The sequence below is a fragment of the Eptatretus burgeri genome, chromosome 3, assembly GCF_056783735.1.
Source record: "Eptatretus burgeri isolate ZD-2024b chromosome 3, Ebu_testis_v1, whole genome shotgun sequence".
NCBI lineage: Eukaryota > Metazoa > Chordata > Myxini > Myxiniformes > Myxinidae > Eptatretus > Eptatretus burgeri.
The window spans coordinates 8033709-8053731 of record NC_140963.1 but is presented as its reverse complement, the minus strand read 5'-3'; the positions used below and the strand labels follow the sequence as shown (position 1 = coordinate 8053731).

The window sequence follows — 20023 nt, the reverse complement described above, 5'->3', positions numbered from 1 at the left end:
GGGGGGTTGAGAGAACAAAGGGAAGGAGGGGAGTTTGGTCATGATGACCTACAGCTAGCCTTGATGAGGCTGGTTTCACATGGGAAAGGCATCTTCGACGTTTTATCGTACTGGTCAAAAGGTTGCTACATAAATCATTGAGGAGGCCTGAAACAAAATACTACAAGCAGACAAGGAGGGCAGAATGGAGGTAAACACAGAGAAAGAGAAAGAGAGGGAGATAGAGGGTGGTAAAGGCATTAGGTTAAAGGTCCCGGTAAATACACTTGGTTTTAGGATGTTTGATTATATAAGTTTCAATACAAAGAAATGAATAGTAATTGAACATAAACAATTGATTATAATTTGTATACATTGAGTAAGCCGTGCATACATGAAAAAAAAAACTTGTTTAAAAAGGAAATTTTCCCCATCAAGGCAAAGGGTGATCAAAGGCCTGCATCGAATGAGCTTTTTGGGTGGTTGTTCCGAATTTCGGTTGGAATAACATTATATTGGCGACGAGGAGAACAATGCCGCTCAAGTTGGACTTCCTGGCTCCATGACCATTTGAAGTCGGCAATGGTTCCATTACTGCACAACAATGGAGAAAATGGTGACGAAGCTTGGAGTACAACATGGCTGCTGCGAACATTACTGACATGGAACAACAATGTGTTTTCCTGCTCCACATCGCCGGTGAAGCCTCGGCGGAATGTTTCATTTGAACATCACGTGTTTCGCCAGGCCGAATGAGCGCCATCCGAGTTGATTGGCAATTACGTCACCCGACTTCGACAGTTAGCGAGAACGTGTGAGTTTGGGCATTATGCTGCTGATGAGGCAATAAAAATCAAATCATACACAAGTGTGCATCGCCATGCCTGCGTGGACATCTCCTTCGCGAACTTGATTTGAACATGGACTCCATGCCTTGACGAGCTCGAGTTATGGAAGTATCCAAGACTCAAGCCACACAAATGGAAGAGAAGACTGTTGATAACCCTGACATGGGGGCTGTTAACGTGGTTACCAAAACTCATTCTCGGCAAACCTCAAATGAGCAGCTGATGTGGAAACGTCTGGTGATGTCACGAGAAATCTCAGCCTAGCTAAATGTCACTACAGCTGTGGAAAAACAGGTCTCACGTACGGTGATGATTGTTGCCCAGCAAAAGGCAAATCGGGCAATTACTGTCACAAAGTAACCATTTCAGCCGAGTTTGCATGACAAGAAACCAACAAATCCATTCAGATACCTTAAACTCCCAAGATCACTCCATGAAATTCATGCGTGCAGCTTCTGAAGATGATCATGGGGAAAGTTATGTCTTCAATTGCACGGATCGCCCACTAGGGATAGACACCATAACGGTCATTATCGATGTTCCTGTTAAGATGGTTGTCGATTACGGAGCTTCGGTCAATCTACTGGACAGAAACACTTACCACAGGCTCTGTCAAGATGGCCACCACTGCACTCTATCCAAGTCAGCCACTACCATCTTCACATGTGGTTCGAAAACACCCTTACCCATTCAGGCGTAAGTTCGACAGCTGTCTGGAGTAGAACAGTAAAATTGTGGCCAACGTAGTGGTATCTGATACGGATAGTACAGGATTTCAGCTCGGGCACACATCGGTCATCCAACTTGGGGTGTTAAAACCTGTTCAACCTGCGCCGTTACAAATGACCAAGATACCAACTCATCCGTGGGAGATCATCCATGTTGACATATGTGGCCCATTCCCTCCCGGCGAATGCATCCTTGGCATTGTCGATGAATGTTCTTGATGGTCAGAAGCAATTATCCTGTCATCCACTTCTATCCAATCTGTTATCAGTGGCCAAACAACTGTATTTTCGACTCATGGCTTGCCACATAAAATTGCATCAGACAATGGACCCCAAATTTATCAGTGTTGAGTTCAAACAGTTTTGTAACATTTATTGAATCGAACATCATCAAGTTACACCTTATTGGCCTCAAGCGAATTCGGAAGTGGAAGGGTTTTTTTTTCATACTCTGGGTAAAGCTCTTCACCTTGCATGTGTCAATCGTAGGAATTGGCGTCAGGAACTCTTCACATTCCTGCGGAAGTATTGTGCAACACCACATTGCGTTGCAGGAGCGTCTCCAGCGCACTTCTCTTGGAAAGAGAAGTCCACACCAAAACCCCTCACCTTCCAGCACGGATCAATAATCCTGTTCTCTGAAATGCCCTGGACCGAGACTGGATTATCAAACAAAAAAAAATCAAAATGCGTTTGCCAAGTTACACATGGCAACTCACAATATACGTGTAGGTGATCCAGTTCTTCTCCGACAACCAAAACAGAATAAATTGAGCACCACCTATGACCCACACCCTTGTACAGTGGTAGCCGTAAAGGGGACGGGTGTTATTCTTCGACGAGGTGAGCGGAAAATCATGCACAATGTAACACAAGTTTGACTATTTATTGGCAAAGTTCATCCACAATTGTGGGAAGAGGAGACTGAGGATGTTGGTGGTCACCCCAGGCAAAGCCGGCACCAGCAAGCGACCCCCGGGGCATATCCGGGGACTGGACCACGAAGCCCTCCTCGATATCTACAGGAACACTTTGCAAAGACTGAGGATGTTGAGACTGAGGATTCACCCAGGCAGAATGAGCAAGCGACCCCCAGGCCTTGTCTGGAAGCCAGAGCACGGCGGGCCGGATGTCCCCTCAATATGACTGATTTGTGAAGTTTAATTGTGAATGTAGGAAATGGCCACCATACAGAACTGATGTTGATGCTTTGGATGTTTTTGAAACCTAATTTACTTTGTTTTTACATTGGCGTTTGAGTTCAGTGTATATGTGTAGAAAAAAAAAAAACGTAGAAAAGGGATTATGGTGCTCTGGTGTGAGGGAGAGCAGATGAAAGAACAAGGAAGGAAAGGAAAGGAGGACTGGAGACGATGATGGAAATAGAGTGATAACTGGAGGCAAAGGGTGATTAAAGGCCTGCATCGAACAAGCTACGGTTTCTGGGTGGTTGTTCCAAATTTCGGTTGGAAGAGCATTATAATGGCCATTGTCAATGACGTGGGATATTGTTGGATATCATTAATTTTGGTCACTCACACAGTGATCCTTGATTCCATTCCACATATTCATTACCCTTCACTCGCGAAGCAAAAAGCAGGGTGAGGCATTCGGTGGCGTGCGTGTCTGTATTTTTAAAATTAATTTTCTCGGCAACCATTGGTCCGAGTGACGGGACATTTTTCCATCGGAGTAACTTCGCGTGCAGAATATTTTTATTCATAATTATGATGTCATAGGTCACGTGGTATGGACACCATCTTGGGAAAAATGTTACACCTCTATATCTCCAAAACCGCCCAATGGAAAAAAATTGAAACACGGTTCATTGTCAATTACTCCCAATGGGCAATAAGGCATGCTAATTATGATGTCATCGGTGCCTTCGTTATGACGCCATAATTTGACAAGTACAACACTTCTCCGATCGTTATGAATTTTTTTCTCAGCAACTGTTGGTCTGATGGACATGAAATTTTCACATGATGGACATGGAAAACAAACCTGTTGTTTAGCAGTAGTTTAGGTCTGAATTAGTCTCAACTGAAAGGAATAACATAATTTCGCAGAAAGGAATGACATAATTTTTTTTCCTCTGTCTGCCAGTCAACCGAAATTTAAACTCATTCCAAACAGTAAACTTAATTTTTTATGACATCATAAAAGACAAAAACAACAGCCACGAAGAATGAATGTAACATGTTGAATAAGGTGGTGTGTTGAATAAGAAGTGTGAAGAACTTCCCAAAGCCATGCACTGCACCTTAAAGAAGAAGAAACACAGCACAATGGAGTCATGCAGTGCAACACTTTTTGAGCTTGTACATAAACTCTTCTCCGAAGTGAGGTTCTATGGACACAATATCAACCTTTAATGTCGTATACTATTTTCTTGCATGTGTATATGAACATTTGCCTGATCATGGGGAAAAAAATGCAGTCGAGTACACGAGTTATTCGAGTCGGAGAACATTCTTCTACCCTTATAAGGATATTCTAGGATGTACAAGAAACTTGGACACAGGAATAGAGGCCATTTGTCCCATCAGGCCTATACCTTCTTAACACCATAATAATTATATTACTTCAGATAAATCCATTAGTTATCTAATTCATCTCAGTGGAGGAGAGGGAGGAAGAGTGAAGAAGATAACAGTGGGGGTAGACACAAGGACATCACCAGCATTTTTTGGTGGGAGAATTGGGGGGGGTGGGGGGCTGCAAGTTTAGTAATAAATAAACACAGGCAGCACATTTGCTTTTTGAGGAGATACTCTCACAGACATCAAAATCAATACACAGGGATACAATCACCCATGCATGTGGTATTGATTGCTCATCCCACCCTTCTTCCCTTATCTTCCTACAAACAAACATGCTCTGCAGTCCACATGATCCATAACTTTGAATACTTTTTGATGTCTAAGCTTATAATCCTGTAATAACTCGTATTAGGAATGTTTTTATTTTTAATGCAAAATGCTCACCTACTGTGTGTTTGTTATAGGTGGGATGTGTGGGAGCCTGATCAACCATTAACTATCAGGGCTAAGACGGCCAAAGATCTTCCACGTGAGGTGCGCTGCCAAGATGAACAACGCGTGGACCAGAACATTGGACTTCAGCGGCTGTAAGTTACATTTCTATCCCCCGCCGCGTGGCTGAAGGGGGATATTGTTGTCACCCGGGTCGTCCGTCCGGCTGGCTAGGCGTCAACATTTATAGCTGTGAGTGCGATAACTCATAAATTGCTCGCCATATCGATTTGAAATTTGGGTCACACATGTACCACCTGAAAAGGAAGAACCCTATTGATTTTGGGCGTGGCCAAATCCAAGATGACCGACTGGGGCGGCCATCTTGAAAAAAATGTTTTTTGTAATAAATGGAAAACCGCTTATCTGATTTCAATTATTTTTGGTTACGACGTTCCTCACCCCTGGGGAACTTTTTCGAGATGATGACCAAATGGTGTCTTGTTTCCAATTCACCTCCCTCATTATCTGGAATATGTATGACCTTTTTCATTCAATGGTGGGGGATTCCCCATCTCTGATGGTATATTTAACTTAATGCTTTGATTACAAACTGTAAACTATACTCTGTGATATAGGATGACAGAATGAGATTGATTAGTCCTTCAAATTCAGCCCAGTCTTTTGTTTCAAATGACAATAATGCACATTCATTAATTATGTATGAGGCCATTTGTCGGAGAGTGCTGTTAACCAATGATCATCATTGCACCATTCCTGTTTCAATGGATGTGCTGAAAATCAAGATGGCAACAAGTAAGATCACAAAGAGGGTGCAACAGAAAATAATTTTAATATTGTCAGAGAATTAAAATATTAAGCCTGGCAATATTTACTGGCAGAGTACCCGCCCTTCGGGCGATGTTTTTCCAACCATGCAACACATTGGTCTGATGCATACCTTCATCTGGGCGGTGCACAGGCAAACAAAAATAAGCCGGGTAACATGCTGAATCAAAAACATACCTACCGCTTATAATTCAAAACACCTCGTGACACTGGAAAACATGGGGACAGGAATACTGTACTGTAAATGGTGGAGACTTGTAATACCCTCCATCACCTGGAGGCGGCGCAACACCGTACACATTTACATGGAGAATTTACGTCTCCTCAAGACCAGTTGCAAAGATAAAAACACCCCTATACATTAATTAGGGTCATGCTGATCCTATGTAGGAAGTCTGAATGTAATTGGCACAGAACTGTAGGAGTAGCGTGACGAACACACAAATCCCGGTCCGTGAATTATAGTAAGGATGGTGCACAGTCTGGTGATGGTAAGGACCTAATAGGATGGCCAAGAGGTACACACACACACACACACACTCACCTGTAAGCTGTCTAGCCTGAGTTTGAATTCTGACCCATCCATAAACTGTCATCCCGGTGTTTCAGAAGCAAGGTGATTAATCATTGTGTATGCCCTCCCTCCGATCTTGGATATGCTTCAGCTGGGTGTCCCGTCTGCCAACATTAGTTGGTGGACATTAAAGATTCAACGGTACAGTATACGGTGCGAAGAGTCGGCGAGCTATCGCTGCCACCCTTCTGATGCTTCCAGTTCTTGAGCTTCGGTTGTGTTCTTTATCTCTGCCAACTTTCTCAAGGACAAGTTTTAGTGGTCGTTTTTTAATCGAGTTTTTACTGTTATTTTGCTGTTTCCATGTTTACTGTGTGTTTCTAGTTGGGTTTTGTTTTAAAACTTGTAACAATTTGTGAGTATTCGTCAGACTTTTCATATTTGGTGCCTTGGGGCCGACACTTCTAGTATATGTGCACTTCCGGTGGTACCATCGTTTTCTTATTATGTCTTTTCTATTTATTACCTTCAGCTTTTTATTTTCACCACAATCCCTTTACCACGCTTTCAATCCTCCCAGTTATACCCTCTGTTTAATGTCTTGAAACATTAAAAAAAACCAAAAGCAAAAAATATCTTTCCCTTGTCGAAGAATTCTCTGAACCTTCAGTACAATTAGAACATTTATTTAACAGACAAACACTTTATTATGCACACATAGGAGATTCTGAACATACAAACTCATTCTAGATCTCTCAAATACAAATGGAGAATCTTCGTCTTTGTGTAGTTTTCAGTAAGACAGTTTTTTTTATCATCTCTGGCACTGGTGCCAGTTTGTCTGGTCTTGACGTCTTCCAGGTGACGCGTATCTTCAGTCTTCTTGGACAGATCCTGCTTGAATGGTTGCAACACAAATTTCAAATCCAGACCTGTTAATCCTCTCCTAATACAGAAAATGCACATAATGCTAGAATGCCGTCAAACGACAACTTCAATGGTCATTAAAACAATAAAGTTTCCATTGTATGTTGGTTAAAAAGTCAGTCTGCTTCTCCCGAAACTAGGAAGATATATTTTCTTGAAGTGACTAGAGCTTAGTGAATACATGTGGACACCTTCTTTAATCCACATTCCAACTTGTTTGTGTCATTTATAAAAAAAAAAAATCCTTTAGATAGCTTTAAAAATGGTAGGCAATTCTTCTTATATTCAACTAAATGGCAAAGTTCAACCTGTTAACACTTTTAATATACAGGTGATCTTTCCATAGAAAGGAGAAATATAATTATGTTCATTCCAAATGGATACATACTTAAAAAGAATCATATCATATTTGAGTACATTTTTATTTCAGGTTTAATATTTTATTTTAATATCAAGTTTTAATTATCATCAATTTATATATTTTATCACCCCCAAACCCATTATGATAAAAACATATCTACACCCTTCTCACCTTACACCTCCCGCAACCACGCTACTTCCTCTTCCTTCTCTTCATCCTCCTCCTTTTTGCCGATCCACCTATCCTTCTCACTTTGTGAAGGTGTTCACCATGCACCTAATGATATTTTCTTCAACCTTTTCCTTCACTCTACCCCCCTCTTACCTAACATTCATAAAAAATAAAAATAAAAAAAAAACAAATAAGGAGTCCTTCCTACCATACTAACCAATTGTTTATACAAGTACCGGCAAATTCAAAGTACACCAACCCCATGCCAAATAAAAATAGATAATTCTCCAGCATGTGACATTGCCGCCGTGCAGCATGTGGATACGGAATTGGGAGGGAGCGGTGTACTTCTGACGTGAATGTGTAAAAATTATACTTACTCACCATGCAGCATATGAAAATGGATTTGGAGTGAGTCGTAAAATAATTGATTTCTCAATCAATTGCCTAATGGCACACTGAAACTACCACTGTTTCATCCGAATCTGTCACTCTTTGAAACTTAAGTAATTCATCGAAAAATGAATAATTAATCGATTATTGATTAATCAATTCAATGATAAATACCCTTTATAGCCAAATCACTTGTTCCCTGTCGTGTCCAAATATCAACTTCCGAGCTCAAAGGTGCCTGAGATATTGCCCAGATGAGACAAAATAAATAAGTAATTAATAAATCGATAATAATTAAGTAATCAATCACATGATTAATCAAAAAATTGAAAATGCTGTTTTTGCCACAGCACATATTCACTTTTGCCCCCGAATTTCAGCTTCTTAGCACAAAGATGGTTGTGATATCATCAGCCGGACTAACAAACAAACAAATAAACAAGAAAACAAATGGAGTAAAAACTGAGGACTCCCTTCCTTTGGCACCTGGCGGTAACGTTATGGATCACCTAGATATGATATTGGGAAGGAGCGGTGTACAAGTAGCGGTACATTTAAAGTACACCACCCCCATGCCAAAAAAAAGTAACAAATCCTCCAGCGCGCGACATCGCCGGGCACCTTCGGCGCCTGGCGATGCTGTCTTGCAGCACATGGAGTCGGAATTGGGATGGAGTACAATAAAATATGGAGAATTGGGTACAATAATTGATTGATTTAATTGATTAATTGCATAATTAAAATCAGTAAATAATAATCATAAAATAATAAATTTCTCAATCAATTGCCAAATAGCACACCTAAACAAGCACTGTTTCATCCGAATCTGTAACTTTTTGAAAGTTAAATAATTAATCTTCTTCACCGTCGTATCCAAATAATAATTGTCAGGTCAGGCCAGATTAGATCTGTGACTTGATACACGTACCATGCAGACCTGTACTAACCTGTTCCATGATCGGGTTGTTGGCGACTAATCCGACTCCCCCAGCAGGTTTTCTGGTGAGGAGGGTGTATGATATGGACACCCAGCAGGATTACAAACAAAACCTGTCAAAGGGCGGCGGAGGAGCTCCTTGTGAGCCAACGGCCATCCATATCTAGTGCCCAAGTGCGTCTGCGGACGTCCTCCTGCAGTTGGGTTACTCTTGTTTTTTTTCGGAGGTTGGTGGCAGGATTTGCCCTTTGGCCACCATAAACCCTTCACTCTGCAAAACACATAAAAAACGCAAATAAAATTGAAAATCCACTCTGTGGGAGTACCTCCTGTGTAGCTTTCCTCTGCAGGGCAGCTCAGTGGATGACTGAATTTGGGCAAAGTCTATGGAATGCCGACTCTTTGATTATAGGAGGAAATCCATGGGACAACCTTCATGGGTCAGATTGCGGTAGTGTGTGTAGGGGTGGTGCTGAGTTGTCGTTCAGATGGCGATCTCCTTGGGTTAACCTGAGGCTTTTGATTAACCCACCTTGGGTTAACCCACCCTTTAGGTGGGTACCTGGAATGTCCTATCCCTAAGAGAGGATGATCACCTGTCTCTGTTGTCATCTGAGGTCAAGAATTTGAACATTGCTGTTGCAGCACACCGGATCGTGGCGAGATCATGGTGGGTGGTTACATCAACAATTGGTCTTGTTGCTCTGATGGTTACCTTGCACAATGAGTTGCTGTAGCTGTGTCCAATGATAAACGAGGTTACCCCAGTCAAGAGCATATTATGAGACGAAGGATTCGTCACTCCTTGGGTTGTGTTTCTTTGGTCTCTGTAAATGCTCCGATTGAGGTCAGTGATCTCACCGAGAAGGATGCATTCTATGTCACGCTCGAGGCTGTGGATCATCAGTGGCCCAGTCGAGACACTCTTCTAGTCTTGGAGGATTTCAATGCATCGACTGGAACTGAGAGGGATGGTTATGAGACGTGTGTTGGTCCCTGAGGGTCTGGAACTGTGAACAAGAATAGCACTAAGTTCCTTGACTTTGCAAGAAATCATGGACTTAGGGTGGCCGGTTCATGGTTTCAGTACCCACAGGCTCATTCCTGGACTTGTTATTCCAATGCTGGTGGTGTGGCAAAGGAGATTGACCATGTGCTTGTTGAAGTTTGCTGGAGGATGATTCAGAACTGCAGGGGCTACAGTCGTGCTCAGTTCCGCAATACCGACCACAGGCTTGTTGTATCAACTCTGAAGATGCAGCTTAAATCTGGGAGAATGCTACCATCCCAGCCTCGACTGCATGTTGGCAAGCTCAAGGATGAGAGGGTAGCTGAGGAATTTGTAAACAGGCTGAGTGGGGATTTGGGGAGTCCGGGTGCTTTGGGGAATCCTGAAGAATTGTGGAGTGCCTTCAAGACCACCATCCTTGATGTTGCCAGTGGATGTCTTGGAACTCACCGAATGGCGAAGAAGAATTTTGTCTCTCAAGGGATACTGAATACCACTGACCAGAGTTGTTGGGCCAGGCTTTATGGCAGCGCTGGGCTGTTCATAGAATTAAGGTGAAAAACTGAACTTGCGCTGAGAGTGGAGAAGGAGTCTTATGTGCGAGGCATCTGTGAGGGGGTAGAGCATCACCTTTGGTCAAGTGATTCTCGTCCTGCTTGCAGGGGAATTTGTGCATTGCGTTCCTTCATGCCCATCCCTCTGAGTACTGTAGTTAGAGCGGAGGGTAGTGGGCTCTTGACAGAGGAGTCCGAAGTGGAGGCCGACTGGGCCAGTTACTTTGAGCGGCTGTCCCAGGCTGATCCACCAGCTGTTGAGTTGCATGTCAGGCGTGTTGCTCTCCCTATTGCTGACTCTCGAATCAACTGTGATCCACCTTTATTTGTGGAAATGCAGGCCGAGGTGAACGGGTTGAAATGGGGTAAAGCTTGTGGTATCTGTGGCATCCATGCTGAACTTCTCACAGCTGGTGTAGATGCTGTACTTATGTCATTGCATGCAGTTCTGCACTCTAACTGGAATGCAGTCATCATCCCGACTGACGAGAAGAGGGGCATTGTTGTCCCTCTCTGGACAGGGAAGGGTGATTGCCAGGACTGTAACAATGACTGAGGGGTGACGCTACTCTCAGCGCCGGGCAAGGTCTTTGCTTGGATAATTATTGATAGGGTTCGCCACCATCTGCTTGAGCACCAGTGCCCAGAGCAGTCAGGCTTTACACCAAAGAGGTCAATGATTGACCGTGTCCTTGACTTTCGGGTCTTCACCGAACGCAGACAAGAGTTTTGGCAGGGGCTGCTTGCAGCCTATGTTGATCTCTGTAAAGCGTTCAATTCGGCGAATCTGGATGCCCTCTGGAGGAATCTTGGTCTTCGTGGGGTGCACCAAAACTGATCAATGTGATGTTTGAACTATATTCTTGTACTGAGAGTGCTTTGAGATGTGGTGATGCCATCTCCAACTTATTTCTCGTTGTTACTGGAGTTCGTCAGGGGTGTCTAGTGGCCTCCTCACTTTTCAGCACTTGTATGGACTGGATTCTGGGGAGGATGTCCTTTTAGGTGCCATCAAGGTGCTGAATGAGGAGACTGAGTCGCTGATATTACAGGTTTCCTGTGTCAAAACGAAGATCCAGGCTTTCAATGACATCTTGGATGTTTCTATCTTGTCTGTACCTGTTTGTGGTGAGGATGTTGAGGTCACAGAGAGATTCACTTACCTTGACAGTAATATTCATGTCTCTGCTGGCTGTAAGCCAGAGGTCAATGGACATCTCCGTCAGGCCTGGGGAGTCATGGATTCACTGGATCATGGGGTGTGGCGCTGCTGGTACTTACACATGAGGACGAAAGTCCGAGTCTTCAGGTCCTTGATGCTTCCAATATTGCTCTTCGGATGTGAGGCTTGGACTCTGACCAGGGATCTCAGGCAGAGACTTAATTCCTTTGGAACCTGCTCAGGCTGATCCTGCTCAACAGATTCTTTCAGCGAGGGAGCCTAGTGAATGGAGGAGGCCAATGGGCCGACCACATGCCTCATGGTCCCAGCAGGTTGATCAGCATATCAAGGAGATGGGGATGGGCCAAGCATCTACCTGGGGGATGGCCAGATGGAAGCCCCTGGAGTACCAGCCGAAAGTGGGCGCAGCGACGTGCTGCTCCAGCTCATGCTCCCATACCTCACTTGACCTGCCCCCCATTCCATCATGACCTTTCCCCTCACCCCTCCCCTTCAAAACCTCCCTCCCCATCCACTTCCTCCAAACTTCTTCCTTCCCAAACCTCCTTTCTCTTGCCAATTCACAACACCTCCTAAAATCGACCTCCTCTGCTATACCTCCTAAATACCTCTCCCACTTTGCCCTTCATCCTGCCTCCTCTTTTAGCACCTCTCCACTGTCGTCCACTTTCCTAACATCTCCTCTGGTCCCAAACTGTGTGGTTTTCGAACATCTGTGGGCTCCCTTCCAACCGAACAGATATCTCACTCTCTCAATCAGTACACTCCACATTATCTTCCTCATGCTATTTCTTTCCTCTCATCATCCTTTGCCTTCTTCCCACAACTCAAATCTTGTTCCTGCCCTCACCTGTTTCCATCTTCACCACACCACTACTCAGTCTCATCCTTCCCATCTCCCCATCCTCTTCCTCTGCCCCCCCCCCCCATGGCTGTGCCCTCTCTCAACATCTTCCCTCCCTCTCTTCCCTCTTAAATATGGCACCCATTCCCTCCTCAAAGCAAACTTTGGTCTTCCCACTCCAAGCTTCCCCTCATCTTTCTCCAAAGCACCTCCCCACACCTTTTCCCTCAAATCTCCTCCCTCACCCTGCTCGCTCAAATCTCCCAACTCACCCTTCTCCGTCAAATCTCCCCCTCCCTCCCCTTTTCGAAGTTGTTCCTCTTCACATCCACAAAGCTGCCTCCTTCTCCCACCCTCACTGTTCCAACTCATTCCTCCACCTCCTTGAATCTTCCACTTCCCTCTGCCTCCTCTCATATTACTCCCCACTGTGACTCATCCCATCACCACCTAGCCTTTTGTCCTGCTTTCCCTCATCCTGACCTCTCACTGGCCCTTCCACAATCTCCTACACACTGCCAAGAGCTCTCCCTACCTCCTCTCTCCTCCCTCGTCTTACCCTCCCCCTCCACTCCGCTTTATTGCACCCAACGCCTCCTCCCTCCCTCTTCCTTTATGGTGTGCAGCTCAAACATTTGGGGCCTTCGCTCTTACCTGACGGATCTTTCCATGCAGGTTGCCACTGACATACCAGAGATAATCTGCTGAAGAGAAACTTTCCTCCTTCAAGATGTCTCTGACTCCTTCGTGTCTCTCCCTGGTTACTCCCACCTCCAGTATGATAGACCTGAGCCTCGTCTTAGTGGCAGAGTTGCACTCTCTATCAAGAACTCTATTCCGCACTCTCCATGCACTGCCCTCACTCCACCACACCCACAGGAGTACCTCTTGTTTCACATTCTCTTCCGCTCCCACCTGTATTTGTGTGTTGTAGCATTCACAAAACAGTGATGGCTCCATATACATCTCACTCGCTGACAACATGGACCAACGTCTATCCCCTCATCCCAACTCTCCCTTCCTCGTATGTGGTGATTTCAATTGTCATCATACCAGTTTGCTGGGTGTGAGTACCCCTCTCACCTATCATAGCACTTCAGCAATGGACTTCTCTGACTCTTTGGGACTTGCATAATCTGTCAATTTCCTGACCCGGATCTCAGTCAATGGTACATCATCTCTTCTGGATTTTGTTACGACCAATTTCCCTGCAAATGTCTGCTGTCTTCATCTGCCCTAATCGGTTTATCTGACCATATGCTTGTTAAAGTGGACATCCATCTGGCCGTCCTCAGAGAGCCATCTTCGCGCCAAAGAGTCCAGGATTTCACTCAGGCCGACTGGCAGGGACTTCAAGCAGCAATCAAACTTCGAGACTGGTCTCTCATTTCCACTGTCTCTGACATCAACTCATCTTGGGAATTTTTTCAAAGAAATTTGCTCTCTCTTATGCACAGATTAATCCATTCTCATCTTCAGGTGTCAAACCCTTCCTCCCGCCCATAGTACAATGACGTCTTCGGTGAGGCAGTTGCCCTGAAATAACTTGCCTTCACCTCATGGAAGGCAAATCCAACTGAAGGCAATCTCAGTTCCTTCCATAAAGCTGGTAATAAGTGTGTGTCTATCCTCAGGAGAGCCAGGAAACAACATCTCCCAAATCTCACCACTGAACTCTCAAACATATCTCCCTCCTCAAAATCCTCGTGGTGTTTCTGGTGTTTGTTCCCCCTCCATCTTCTCCCTAACCTCAAGGGGCTACACAGCTGACATTGCCCATGAGAAGGCTGAATGCCTCGACTCTGTCTTTGCTTTGAAATATTGTGTCCCCAAGCCATCGCTTTCTGTATCCACCAGACCCATTTACACCCAGTTGCTCCTGGACTGCATCCTTTTCTCCCGACAATGTGTGGTTTGCTGTCAAACCTCGACTCTGATTTGCATTTGGTCCAGACAGCATCAGCCCGCGTGGCCAAAAAACATGCTCTGCTGCTATTGCTCACCCTCTCAATGTTTTATTCCCACTCTCATTTGGTCAAGGTTATCTTCCATCTCTTTGGAAATCAGCAAACATTACTGCTTTACATAATAAAGGTACAATAACAGATCCCTGCAACTACAGACCAATCAGCCTGCTCCCAATCATCAATGAGGTCATGGAATCAATCATCACTTCTGACAATAAATCCTTCCTCTTCTCCAATGGCTTGATCTCCGATCATCAATTTTGATTCAGAACAGGTCACTCTATCCTGGACATTCTGCTTCTGCTTCCTCAACAATGGAGGGAAGTCCTCAATGCCAGACTTGAGACCAGAGCCATCTGGTTGTCATCTTTTAAGACATTTTGCAAAGTTTTGATACGTTCTGGAACCCCGCATTGCTCACCATACTCTCTCATGGTAGCCAAGGCAATCTCCACTCAAGGCTCGCAAACTTCCTCTCCTGTCATAGTGAATGTGTGGCTCTCAATGGAATTGTCTCATCCCCTCTTCCTGTCCAGGCTGGAGTTTGTCAATGCAGCGTTCTGGGCCTGTGCTTTTTTTCCGGTTTTGATCAATGATCTCTCTGACTCTCTGAAAAATCCTCTATCTTTTTGCTGATGATTCCACCCTCTGCCGTACCATCTCTCAGGTACTCTCATCCCTCAGATCAGCATGCAGCAGCCTCTTCACTTTCTGTAGACCTGGACAAAACCACAAGCTGATCAAACACTTGGAACATGTCCTTTAATCTGGACAAATCTCACACTCTCACTATGTCTCTCTGAAAGGAATGTCTGGAAAACCTCCCCAGCTACTTTCTCAACGATCCTCTTGAAGAAGTTCTGGCTCAAGCTTTTGGGTCTCACTATCTGCCATGATCGTTCTAGGAAAGCCACATTTCCGAGCTGGCCTACAAAGGCAGCCACCAACTGAGCATTCTCCATCATTCAATGTCCTTCCTTGGCACACCTGAGCTCCTAACCATGTACAAAGCTTTCATCTGCAGCCTGATGGAGTGCTGCTGTCCCCTCTGAGATGGCTCTCCTGCCTCACATATTGCTATGCTTGACGCCATAGAAACGAAGACTTTCAAGATTATTGGAATCTCCTCCGATGAAACTGAGTCTATGGGTCTCTCACTTTGCCATCACAGACAGATTGGTGGTCTCTCTGTCTTATACTTCCTCCTTTCTGGTCTTTCACTTCACTCTCTTCTCTTCCCTACTCTCCCTCACCCCATGTGTTTATGCAGGGCTCACACGGTCCACCAACAATCTTCTTCCTGTGAAACTACCTGAATCCATCATCATTGCTCACCTTCACTCATTTGTTCCTCTTTTTCCTCACCTGTTGAATCAACTTACACATTCTCTTCATTCTCATTCTTCCCTCCAGGTCTTAAATACAGCTGCTCAGCAAAATCTCAGATCGTCCTCGATCTAAAACCATGATCTTTTCTACCCTTGTTAACCCCACACAAATTCCTCCTCCTAATTTTCCGTTTTTCCCTCCTTGGTGTTTCCTTATTTGTCCATCTTGTCCACTCCATGCATATGTGTTTTGCATCCTGTTTTTGTCTGTTACGTCCTGATCTGTCCAGTGTACTCGCTCTTCTATGAGCCTTGACAGTGTGTACAAAAAAAAAATCCAACCATATTTTGCATGTTAGCTAAGGGTACCCCAAGTATGGTTCCTGTCTCGATAGTATTTTTGGGGGAGGGGGTTCAGAGTGGGTGAAAGACCCCCATTTCTCTCCATGTAAATGTGCATCAACCAGTGGTATCCAGTATTCCACGTCTCACATTTCGAAAGTTTAAATAATTTGATAATTATACATTATGGTGATGTTGAACTCTGAGTGAGAATAATTTGAAATTTCCAATATGTTTCAATTCCCTAATTTTAAGTGGAGGTTCAAACCAAATCATCCAACACTGAGCTTCGCAGAGAAACGGAAGTGATTTTTGCTCATGCCATATATAATCAGCAAAGATGGTTGATGAAGGTGATATTCGCTGACTTCCATGCAGACGGAAGATGACTTCAGGCAAATTCTAGTGAATAGAGCAGAATGTTTGTGAAGTACAACATGTTATATTTTAATTAAATATCTCAGCAAAGCGATGGGTACTTTTGATAGTTCATGTATAAATGGAACATGACTTCGCCCAAGACTGTCTTGGGGCACAATTCTGTTCGGAGCTACATGATGATGTGTGTTGGAAGTCAGTTAGCCAATAAAGGTGGTGGCCTTCTCTTCCGCGGGGGGGGGGGGGGGGTGGAGGAGAGAACAGGTGTGGAGAATACCAGCCATTGTTCCATGCCGAAGGTGTGTCCAGAGACACAGCCCTGACATCTTGCTTGACATTCATAATCTCCATTCATTGCTGAGAGAGAATCATCAGCATAATAATGTAATCGGAGTAGGACAAGCAATGCAGTTTCGTGACGAAGAAAAGGGAAGAAATGGGAGGTAAAGGATAAGAAGTGAGGGAAGAGCTGAGAGAACGGAATGTTCTTAATCAACCTTGTCCAGCTGGATGGAAGAAGGTGGAGAGGGGAGAAGTATTTTTTTTTTGGCTTTTAGTAATTTTGTGTTTTTATTTTTTCACCTTGAATGTGAGGAGGTTGGTAAAAGAGACAAGGAAACAGTGACTCCAGAAGAGCAAAGGAGGAAGGCGAGAAGTTTAAAGGGTTGACGAGTGAGGCCTCTATTTTACACATGGTTACACAGTCAGGACTCAGACATTAAATTAACACAGAAGCACAAAGTAAATGCATGGGAAGGCACTAAAACGACCAGTGGGATGATTACCAGTCACGTCGACAACATTTTAACGAGACAAATCTGGAGCAGTATCCTTCGGTGTGTGTGTGTGTGTGTGTGTGTGTGTGTGTGTGTGTGTGTGTGTGTGTGTGTGTGTGTGTGTGTGTGTATGTGTGTGTGTGTGTGTGTGTGTGTGCGTGCGTGTGTCATGTGTGCATGTTCGTGTTTGTGTTCGTGTTTGTTCTTAGAAAGCTGAAAGTATCAAAGCCTCCTAAGAGTTCTCAGGACGTGGGGGTTTCTCCCGCAAAGGATGAGAAATTAACTTAGATTTGCTCAGAGGAGGATGAAATTTAAAATAAAGTGTATGCACATGAAAATAATGTATATCTGGTATCACTTGGGTTTGCAATAAAGACCCTGTTCCTTTTCCATTTGGCCAACCAAGCTGTCTATTTTTACACAAAGGTCACAGCAGTTCTGAACAGCAGCTAATATGACATTTTTTTTCTTCTTCACTTTACAGGTTGAAGAATATGCGAGTTTCTCAGTTGCTAAATGACAAGAGCAAGTCCTGGAAGGATTTTTCAGAGATTAACAAGTTGTACCAACAGCATGTCACAGACATCTCTGGCAAGTGTGCAAACTTGATCACCACAACCAGTCAATCGGTGCACTGATGTATTTGTGGAATGAACATCTTTTTGGATTATAAGTTATTCAAACCTCTTAACTTTTGGTCGATAAGATGATAAGTATCTCAATCCAAAAGGGCATTCATGGCAGGATAGACATTATGGGTACTACATTGTACCGATGGTCCCCAACTCGGGTGAAATGGGACACGGGAGAGCTCCTAATAGTCTGTGGAAAAATTAACCCATCATTATTGTTTTTTAAAGAAACTGATGGTGATAATGAGGTTGGACAAATTTATGTGTGTATATATATATATATATATATATATATATATATATATATATATATATATATATATATATATATATATATATATATATATTAGGGTGTTCCAAAAAATGAAAGTTTGATTTTTGCTGCTTCCTGATTTTGCCTTTGTTCCAATACCCCCATAAGAACTTATAGGTCAAAAATGAACAAAATTCCATGATATTTAGGGGTTCCTCAACTTGGCACAATTTTGGTTCATATTTACAAAATACACATAATTTGCACAATGTAATATACTATTCTAAAAAAAAGCTTGATATTTTAAACATGAAATAATCAAAATACAGTGACAATGTCTTTACAGAAATATATCATGTCAATAGTTCAATGTTCAGTTAATTCAAATGTCACTTATATTGTTAAAGTGGCCTTAGTAGGCTTTGGAATGGCCTATCGGTGGGTAGCCACAACCTGAAGCAGGTATTGAACCTGCTCCTCATCATGGGTCAAACTGCCATTATATGCTGTCATGAGTGCTATGCCATGCTCAGCAGTGTCATTCACCACTGAGTCTTTGAACAGCCTCTTTAAACTTCACATAGACTGGATCTTCTGGCCACAATAGTGGTTGCTTGACCAGGAAGTTGTATGCCTTCTCTTGCCCATCCATTAGCAGCAAATCGAAGATTTTTAGGGAACATTGGCTGACATATTGTTCCAGTGGCATGGCATAGTTGAAAGGCTTTCCATCCAGTTACAGTTTGGCAAATTTCAACAATATTGTGCCAACTTGAGGAACCCCTAAACGTCCCCCAATCTGCTTCATATTTGGTGTGTATGTTTCCACTGTCAAATAGAACAAAGGCGCACCCAGGGAGCATGAATATTCATGCTTTTATTTTTTACCCCCCATTATGAAGCACCCTAAAATATTGTTACGTTTGAGGGGGGGTATGCATTCAAAGGGTAATTAGGGTGTTTAATTAGGTATGCCATGCTGTTCGAGTTTACCAGGATCTCGATGTAATAAGTAGTAATTCAGTGGTGATAAGTTGTCTAGTAAATGTTCATTTCTTCAAGGGGGAAATGATAAATGTCACGTAATTAGATAGGGACACGGGATAGGGTAAGTGTGTCTGCGTAAACCCCTTTTGGTATTCTCTGGAGACTGGCCGTGACGTCACAGGACAGTGCAGAGGATGGCTCCGCCCCGTGATCACGATTGGCGGAAGGCGATGGCGGTGGGCCAATAAACGGCTCGATTGGGAGTGACGAGGACGAAGGATAAAAAGGTTCTGTTCGGGGTCGAAAAGGAAGAAGAAGAAGATTACAACCAAACGATCGTGTTTTTTTGGTGTGGAACCTGTGGCGGCAGAGAGCGTCCTGGCTGCTGTGCTGATTCGATCGTGCTCTTGATCGTACCTGGGAGCCTTGCCGAGCCTCGTGCCTCGCTTTGGTTGGCTCTGGGGTTCTGCTGACTCGGAGTACGGGGTCGGGCGGCAGGCGGACCTGCCTCCCTCTCCTGCTCGCGGCTTGGCGCGGGAGCTGGTTCCCTGGCGGCTGTGGGCGGACTTGGGCCAGGACCAGGAGGTCGACAGCACCGCGGTTTCTCCTGCCCCCCTGAGGAGAGCAAGGCCGGCTTGTCCGGCGCCGATCCAGGGACAGTTGCGTCCACACCACGGTCCAGCCTGACCACCAGAAATAGCTACGTTTTGTGTGTGTGTGTGTGTGTGTGTGTGTGTGTGTGTGTGTGTGTGTGTGTGTGTGTGTGTGTGTGTGTGTGTGTGTGTGTCTGCTTGGCGCCTTAGAGGGATTGAGAACTGTATATTCATTGGAATTGTCTGTGTTTTTCCCCACGCCCGATCCCACACCATCCCGTCGAATCGCCCCGGATCCCTCTTCTTGCCGAGTCTTGTTATTTCTAGTAAAAATAAAAAAGGAATAAACATCATCAACTCAGTGAAAAGTGACTCGTGCCACCTTCCTCGTCCCGTTTGCGGTAGAGCGATTAGAACCGCCATGTTTGGGTTATAAACAAATAAATCGCCTCCATCGTTTCGGCTCATTCTACGTTGGCGGGACTGTTCAAGTCC

At 44.2% G+C, this 20023-nt stretch overlaps 1 protein-coding gene across 1 annotated transcript in view; it reads left to right on the top strand.

Annotated features, from left to right (window-relative positions):
* The window catches only part of LOC147029364 (polyunsaturated fatty acid 5-lipoxygenase-like), a 129340-nt gene that overhangs the window by 45575 nt on the left and 63742 nt on the right, over positions 1–20023 (top strand). Inside the window, exons 5-6 of the mRNA XM_085872367.1 lie at positions 4563–4685; positions 17548–17654. Coding sequence (XP_085728493.1) covers positions 4563–4685; positions 17548–17654 — 230 coding nt within the window. The remainder of the gene's footprint in view (positions 1–4562; positions 4686–17547; positions 17655–20023) is intronic.